This window comes from Mastomys coucha, unplaced genomic scaffold (genome assembly GCF_008632895.1).
Source record: "Mastomys coucha isolate ucsf_1 unplaced genomic scaffold, UCSF_Mcou_1 pScaffold15, whole genome shotgun sequence".
Taxonomy (NCBI): Eukaryota; Metazoa; Chordata; class Mammalia; order Rodentia; family Muridae; genus Mastomys; species Mastomys coucha.
In genome coordinates this window covers 19,250,981-19,259,768 of record NW_022196897.1, presented here as the reverse complement: position 1 = coordinate 19,259,768, position 8,788 = coordinate 19,250,981, and the positions used below count along the sequence as shown (strand labels likewise).

Sequence of the window (8,788 nt, the reverse complement as noted above, 5' to 3'; positions counted from 1 at the left end):
TTTGAGACAGGGTTTCTCTGTGTAGCCCTGGCTGCCCTGGAACTCACTCTGTAGATCAGGCTGGCCTCAAACTCAGAAATCCGCCTGCCTCTGCCTCTGAAGTGCTGGGATTAAAGGTGTGTACCACTACCACCTGACTCCGCTTATCATTTTTGACCTTAGTTTTTGAACAAGCTCTCTCAATGATCTTGTTTCACTGATTCAGCTTGAGTGGTCTAGTGAACTCCTGTGTCTTCCTGTGTCTGCCTCACTCCTTGCACAGGGTTACAGTCTCCAGACACCCTGTCTGACTGTTACATGGTACTGAGAATCAAATTAAGTTTTCATGCAGACACTTAACCCACTGGCCCACTTCCTTAGGCCCAGGATTGTCTTAAAACAATTTTTAGATTAATTGTGTGTGTGTGTGTGTGTGTGTGTGTGTCAGAAGAGGGCATTGATCTCCTGGAGCTGCAGTTACAGAAGCTTGTGACCCACCTAATCTAGATGCTAGGAGCTGAACTTGGGTCCTCTGCAAGAGCAATATATGCTCTAAACTGCTGTGCCATCTTACCAGCCCCAGGATTACAACTGTTTAAAAGCCACTGGCACTGCTTCAGTATGTCTGTGAGTGGTGGCAGCAGGAAAGAGGTGTAAAGCTAATGGCTGTCTCACCATCATTGTCATCTAATCATTGAACAGCCATCACAGCAGGAGAGCAGGATCTGCAGAATGTCCACTTTACAGACGTTAAAGATGGCTGAGAGTAGCCGAGGGCCACCTGTGCTCCCCAGTCAGAACAGAAGCTGGAGCATCTAGTGTCACCCCAAGGCCTTAGTTCTCCCCCAAATCCCTATCCTGGGCACACTCACTGACTTAGAGATAAACTCCCAGAATCCCTCAAGTCCAGAAAAAAGCAATGGGACTCTTCCAGAAGGATGCCAGTAAAAGCAAAGGGAGAGAACACATTCTATGACCACTGTTGCTCTGGAGGCCCTGCGAAATTTACGGCTCCCTGTTGATCCATTAACGCATCAGGCTGGAGGGGTGAACAACCGGAATTTGCTTCCCATTTCAGTAACAAGCCACAAACAAACACCACAGTCGCCACCCGGCAAGGAGTACACACTAGCTTTTTGGGGGGCAGGGGGAGGGATGTAGGCTCTCCCTCCCTTACCTCCTCACCCTTACCCCATCATCTCATTCCATGGCATGCTCAAGGACACTGTGGAGCCCACCCAGGACCAGCTCTCTGAGCTTCAAGTGAATTCAGAGATACATGGCTGTGAGGTTTGGAAGGATTCGGGAAGCAGATGTTCTGACGGACACGTGGGGGTGGTAGGGGTGAGAGCCAACTGCTGGAGACCTTCTTGGTCTGAGCCGTCTCAAAGACTTTGCCAGGACTGATGTCACACAGTCTGTGCTGCGGTGCCTCTCCCCCGCTCCAGGTCAAGGACTTCAGGAATTTAGAGACTCATTTACTGGCTGGAAGTAGCAACCCACAGCTCCTCGAGGCAGAATTCTGTGCTACTAACAGCCGCTTGCAGAGTCCCCAGTGAAAAGAAGCAGGACAAGCCACCCGACACCTGTTCTACATAGTTGGCTGTGGAGGGCCACTTGTATATTGGATGTATCTCACACCCTCGCTCTGGTCTTTCTTACTCCAGTGACCCCGAGGGTCTCACCCTAGCCCAGAAACCCTCAGCATCTTGGTAAAGGTCAGAAAGCAAAAGCCGTAAGGCAAACAAAAAGCAAGATGACCCACGGAAGCTCGGGTCTACAGCTCAGGATGTGGAACCGCGTAAGGTGTGTGCTGGGTCACAGGCCACATTTGCAGAAGCCCTCCATGCTTCCCTGAGTCTTAAGATCACACGCACCTGCTTAGGTCACACGCACTTCAACCCCATTTTCCCTCCAACCCAAGCTTAGCCTCTTACTAGCCCCACACACTGGGACTGGGTACCTGTTGGTGACAGGCAGCAGAGGGTTGGCATCCTTGGTCCAGGTGACCAGTGGAGTTGGGGAGCCTTGGGCCTCACAGTCCAGGGTCACCTCTTCACCAGCCTTGACTGTCACTCTCAGAGGGGCATCCATAGCCTGGGAGTCATTCAATTTGATCCTGGGCTTGGCTGTTGGGAGAAGTAACACAGCGAGAACAAATGCAAGTGGCTAGCAGATGGCTCCTTTGGATAGCAGAGGGTGAAGTCACGTTTACCTTTGGAGAGGTTCAGAGAGCATTTGATGCCCACGGTCATTATACCTGAAGGCACAGGTATGGTCACTCAGCCCGCCCCCTTAACTGTCCATCATTCTGCTCTGCCATCTCCCATTGGTCAACCTTTTCATTCCCTTGATAGTTGCCACAGAATGTAGCATGAACTCTCTCTTGCTTCTTCATACCCCAGAAAGGGATTTAGGATGATTTATGCACATCATTTCTCTGTTAGACCAAGGACTCCTCATGGAAGAGGCTATCTCAATACTGACTCCCACCCCCATAGCTTGCCCAGCATGCACTCACTAACAGAATTTAGTCAGAAATAAGTCACATAGCGGGGGCATCTGAACACCTCCATGATGATCACTATGGAGGTGATTCCTATGATTCCTAAGTATGCCACATCATTACTTCTGACCATAGACTCCCCTCATCATTATTCTCTAGGAATTTAAGTCCCATGGAGCTTAGCCTGGAGTTAAACTCTCAGGTAGTCAAAGATGGCCTTGAACTCCTGATCCTCCTGCTTCTGGCTTCTGAAGACTGAGATTACAGGTGTGCACTACCACACCTGGTTTTGTTTTGTTTTTAAAAACAAGATCTCACTGTGTAGACTTGACTGTCCCAGAACTCACTTTGTAGACCAGGCTGGCTTCAGATGCACCGCCATCACCTGCCTCTGCTTCCCAAGTGCTGAGACTAAAAGGTGCATTCTCTCACACCCGGCAGATTTTTTTTTTTTTTTAAATATGGTGCTGTGGATGGAATCCAGGGCCTCATGCATATTAGGCAAGCATCCTGTATCCCAAATCCCCATCATTTTGTAACATATGTATATAAGAGAAAACAACCAGCACTGGCTCACCATTCCAGACCCACTCCCTGGAGGCCCAGCCCTGAGGGTATGGTTAGGAATGACTCCTACTCTTGTCCAGGTAGCATTCTGAGTTTGCAGGGAACACTGGGTCCCAACTGACCAGTATGTAATTGATTACTTAATCTCAGTAATGATAGGTGCTACTAAGGGGATGTCCCACCCAGAGTTGTGGATGTCCCACAAGGTGGTTTGATCCAGCTAGGGGTCTGACATATGAGAGAAGTTGGTTGGTCTCAGAGGAAGAAGTATATTGAGGAAGCCTCAGATGTGAAGGCCCTGAGGCAGGGTAGAATGTCAAAGAATCCAGAAGGCCAGAGGGTGAGAAGCGGGGGTGGGGGTGGTGGGTGGATGGGGGGTGAGGAGAGAGGCAGATGAGAGTGTTGCAGGGCTGGTGGGTTCTGTGTTTGCTCAGGGCTTGGTACTGTGAGCTAGCTGGGCACAGAGGCTAAGTGAGCCCCTGTGGTCCTCCTCCCACTGATCCCTCTCTCATCAGGACCCGTTACACTCACTGTTAACAGACAGCCACATCTCCTGGCTGGAAAAGCCCACGCTGTTGGTGGCTGTGCACACATAGGCACCTGCATCCTTGGGCGATGGCTGGACAATGACCAGTGTACCATTTCTGCTCACATTGTAGTGACCGCTGGTAGTAAGGGTGTTGGTGTCCTAGGACAGAACCAAGGTGACAACATCAGAGCTCATGCTCTATCTCAGGGTGCACCAAGTTGACCTCTCTGGCTCCCCCCACCCCCCAAAGTTTTCAGGTTCTGCCTACCTTGGTCCAGGTGATGGTAGGGGTGGGGACCCCTGAAGCCATGCAGGGGAGGGAGGCTGGCACTCCTTCCTTGGTGACGTGGTGGGTGGCAGTCGGATGGATTCTAGGTGGCACTTTTATAAATAGACCCATTTTTAAAATTTTATAAACCAGTGTACCTAATGGCCAAGGACCAGAAGCAACCCAAATGTCCCCCAGCAATGAGTGGATACGTAAACGGGATGTGTGCTTATAATGAAATAGTATTCAACCTTCAAAAGAAAGAAAACTGACTCTAATTCTGACACTCCAAACCTAGACATTAAAACCATCAGTGGTTTCTGGATGTTAGGGGGCAGGGGTGCAGAACACAGAGGGTTTTGTTTTGTTTTGTTTTTATTTTTGTTTTTGTTTTTCGAGACAGGGTTTCTCTGTGTAGCCCTGGCTGTCTAGGAACTCACTCTGTAGACCAGGCTGGCCTCGAACTCATAAATCTGCCTGCCTCTGTCTCCCAAGTGCTGGGATTAAAGGCGTGTGCCACCACTGCTCAGCCACAGAGTGTTTTTAAGACAGAGAAAACATCAAGTTGAGATCACCATGGTGGGAACTTGTTGTGACAGATGTGCATAAATCATGGACCTGGCTGGTGATGCCTGGGCCAGCTGTTAGTGCAGGCCACACTGAGCAGTGCCACGGTTGTTAATACTGAGGGAGGCTGAAGGTGAGGGGAAGGAATACATGGGATATCTGCCTATCTGCTTAATGGTTTCAAGAAATCCATTTAAATAAAAGCAAAACATACAGTCTATCCAGGCTTTGTAGTATAGGTGCCCTAGAGACCTTGGAGAGGTGGAGCCAAGAGGACACCAAGTTCCCAGCCTGCTCAAACGAAATTAAAAAATAAGGGGTGGGAGACACAGCTTGGAGGGAAAGTGCTTGTCTGACAGGCTATGGGGTTCCATCTCCATTACTAGGGAGAAAGGAAGGAAGAGGGTGGAGAAAGAAGATGGGGAAGAAGAAAAAAAGAAAAGTAGGTGGGGACAGGGGAGATGTTCAGTCAATAAAGTGTTTGCCAGATAAGCATGAGGAGCCGAGCTTGGTTCTCAGCACCCACATACAAGGTAATTTCAGTGATGATCATGGGCAGAGCTTTCTGACCAGCTGATGCCCCTTAACACATCAGGTAGGGAGAGACAGAGGAAGATGGTCAGAGTTAACCTCTGACTTCTAAGTGCACACACACTATCAAGTGTACATGCAATATGAAAAGAGAACACTCTAAGCTGGGTATGCTAGTGCACACTATTAATTCCTGAACTCAGGAGGCAGAAGCACACAGATCTCTGTGAGTTCAAAGCCAGCCTGATCTACATAGAGTTACAGACTAACCAGGGCTACATAGTAAGACTCTGTCACAAAGAGAGAAGGGAGAGGGGAGACAGATATAGAGACAGAAACAGACAGACAGAGACACAGAGACAAATAGAGATAGAGACAGAAAGAGACAGATGGGGACACAGAGACAAAAAGAGACAGGGACAGAGACAACATTTTAGAAGGGGATAGTGTCCAGGAATGTGTTATACACCATTGGGTTTGACAGAAAATACTGGGAATGACCAACCTTTTGTTAGTCTAATATTTAAAAGAAATCCAACAGGAGAAGAAAATTGGCTCGCTATCTGTGGCCACATGGCTGGCGGTTATTGAATCCACCCCAGACACAGGCTGCCTGTGCTGGGAACAGCTGCGCGGTCTCTCTGCTCAGGACTTTGTGTAAACCATGTAATCGCTCAGTCCCTGGATTCCGGGATGTGCCAGAAAGCTAAACTGACTCTGATTCCCCACTCATGGCTTTGGGGACAGACTGATGAGAAACAGCAGAAAACAACGTTCACAGGACAGAGTGAACTTAGAAAACAGGTGCCAAAGGCATGCTGGGAACCCTCTGGATTGACGAGGTCAGAGGGAAGCCAGAAGCCAAGAGCCCTGGAGGTTCAGGGAGCAAAATGTCTTCCTTGTGTTCCCAGCGAATAAGTGGTATGTGTGGAAAAATTGTGATGGAGCCAGGAGACCAGGCTAGGCTATACCAATGTCACAGATTTGACCTCTAGGCATCGTGTGTGTGTGTGTGTGTGTGTGTGTGTGTGTGTGAGAGAGAGAGAGAGAGAGAGAGAGAGAGAGAGAGAGAGAGAGAGGAGAGAGAGAAGAGAGAGAGGAGAGAGGAGAGAGACAGACAGATAGACAGAGACAGAGATAGAGAGAGACAGAAACACATGAAACCTAGGCCTGGCTCTGCTCAGCAGGATTTGATCTGCATAATCTCTGATCACCCAGGCAAGATGCTGCATCTTCTCGCCCCAGCCCCTGATCGATTTGGTTTTTCTTTCAACCTGAGGAGGCCTCCTACTCACCCCTCCACAGTTACACACAAGAATTGTCATGGAAAGAGAATATCCCCAGCAAATGATACATACACCCCGATTTAGCTCTTTGCCTAGTTAAAGAAAATGGTGAGATGAAGACCCCACACCCTGAGTAGGAGGACAGCCGGGTAGAATAAGCTTACAGCCCCAATATGTGCCACTACTGAGACTCAAAACACAGAGCATGTGGACAGAGTCCCCAGATGTGGTGAGGACATGGGAGGGGTGGAGTAGACATCACAGTGCATCCCAATAGGGGTCTCTGCAGGTTCTACACTGATTCCTCTGAAGCCGTGAGTGACAGGGACACAGCCGAGACATATTGTCACGGGAACATGTGACAAGACAATAGCAGACATGACCACATTTTGGGTCTTGTTTTTTTGTGGTTCTGTTGTTGTTTGTTTGTTTGTGACAGGGTTCCTCTGTATAGCCCTGGATGTCCTAGAACTCACTCTGTAGATGAGAATGTCCTCGAACTCAGAAATCTACCTGCTTCCACCTCCTGATTAAAGGTGTGTAGTGCCACAGCCTGGCTGTTTGTTTGTTGTTTTTAACACGGATTTGTGAGTCTGTGGAGATGGCTTGGTTATTAAAGTGCCTCCTGAGGTAGGATCTCAGCTGGGCACATCTATAATTCAGTATGAGCAGAAGGTGGTGGTGATGGGGTGGTGGGGAATGCTGGTGGAAGGGGTAGATTCCAGAGCTCGCTGGCCAGTCTAGGCAATCAGTGAGCTCGGAGATCAGTTAGAGGTTTTATCTCAGAAAACACTGTGATGGGTGGGCTAGGAGATGCTCCGTGAGTAAAAGATGCCTGCCGCCAAGCCTGACTGATGGCCTGAATGCTATCCTGGAACCACATGGTAATGAGAGAACCTACACCCTCAGGTTGCCCTCTGACCTCCACAGGCATGCCCTGCTGCAGGCACACATGAATAAATAAGTGTGGTAATGATCCAAAGAGGAGGAGAGTCATGGCAGATGACACCTGATGTCTGGGGTCCACACATGTGAGCACACAGGTACACACACATGAGCACACAGGTGAACATACATACACTATACGCACAAAAATAGATTTGTAGGGATATGATAGTTAGGGAGACAGTTATAAAGAGAATTTATGCACATCTCATATAAAGAACATATGAAGAGACAGGTGTGGTGGCACACACCTTCAAGCCCTGCATTCAGGAGGCACAGGCAGGTTATTTGGGTTTGAGGCCTGCTTGGTCTGCATAGCAAGTTCCAGGCTAGACCCACCATCTAGACTGGGCTAGAACCACTCTCAAACAAACAAAAACAACAATAACAAACCATATAAAGACTATTTAGGTATTATACATATGAATATATATCCTCTAGTAGTATATTCATAAATGGCTGTTCTAAATATACATGCAGTCAATCCTGTATTCCTACACAGGTTCAACCAACCACAGATGGAAAATGTTTAGAAAAATACTTCAACTGAAAAGCATGTTTTCCCTTTGTAAATAAATAAAATAATCATTTGAAGTGTCTCCATTCTACTAGGCACTAGGAGCTACCTAGAGTCTATAAGCAGATGTGACCAGGTCCTGTACAAATCCTACCTAGGGTTTCCTGTAGCCCAGGCTAGCCTCTAATACACTAGTGTGACTTTGAGCCCCTGCCTCCATCTTCCAAGTGCTGGGATTACAGGTGTGCACCACCACACCTTGTTTATATGAAAGGGATGGAACTCAAGGCCTGGACATGCCAGATGGGCATTCTACCAACTGAGCCACGTGCCTAGTTCAGATATTTGAGCATGTGTGGAATTTTATAGGCAAAGGGTGTTTGGAAACCATTGCTAACTGATGGGCAGCTGCAGACAGGACACACATATAAAGCATGGGAAAATACAACTGGCATTTTATCTACTGACAGTTATCTACTGACATTTTAACTGTAATTTCCCTGCAGTGGAAGCATGTTGTTCAAGATCAAGTTGTCTCAAGCGCTTTCCCTCAGCCTACCACCACCATCTTGGGATGTAAGACTCACCCTGGACCACCAGCTCCACATCTCGGTGCTGAGAGCCCGCCACATTGGTGGCCACACAACTGTATCTCCCGGCATCTTCTTGCATGGCCTGGTCAAGGTGGAGGCTGCCATCAGCACGGACAGCATGCCGGTTGCCTGGGGGGAGCTAGTGGGGGCAGAGAGGCAGGAGCTCAGTCAAAGGGGTCAGTGCTTAGGTAGGTAGGAGCCACCCCTTCTCTGTCCTCCAGGCCATCGGGGGGGGGCACTGGACCAAGAAGCCAGGGCTGTAGAAGAGCCTGGTGGGGTACAAATGTGACTTTTCAGTCCTCACCCTTCTCTGAGACTCACCATCTCCTGAGATCAGCAGGGTAAGGAGGGGACTCCTCAGTATGGGCCATATTTAACTGCACAGACTGCCAAGGAAGTAGTGGGGCTAAAGATTGCCTAGGTAGAGCCCATACACCTTAAGGCACACTCCATGTGTTACATGGATGTACAGAGCCATACCTGCTCAGAGCCCAGTGGGG

General features: G+C 48.7%; 1 protein-coding gene across 1 annotated transcript in view; it reads right to left on the bottom strand.

Moving 5' to 3' along the window:
• Hmcn2 (hemicentin 2) overlaps window positions 1–8,788 on the bottom strand; it is a 151,066-nt gene that overhangs the window by 90,204 nt on the left and 52,074 nt on the right. Inside the window, exons 19-22 of the mRNA XM_031369744.1 lie at window positions 8,283–8,427; window positions 3,850–3,962; window positions 3,584–3,740; window positions 1,943–2,108 (exon numbers count right to left, since the gene is read on the bottom strand). Coding sequence (XP_031225604.1) covers window positions 1,943–2,108; window positions 3,584–3,740; window positions 3,850–3,962; window positions 8,283–8,427 — 581 coding nt within the window. The remainder of the gene's footprint in view (window positions 1–1,942; window positions 2,109–3,583; window positions 3,741–3,849; window positions 3,963–8,282; window positions 8,428–8,788) is intronic.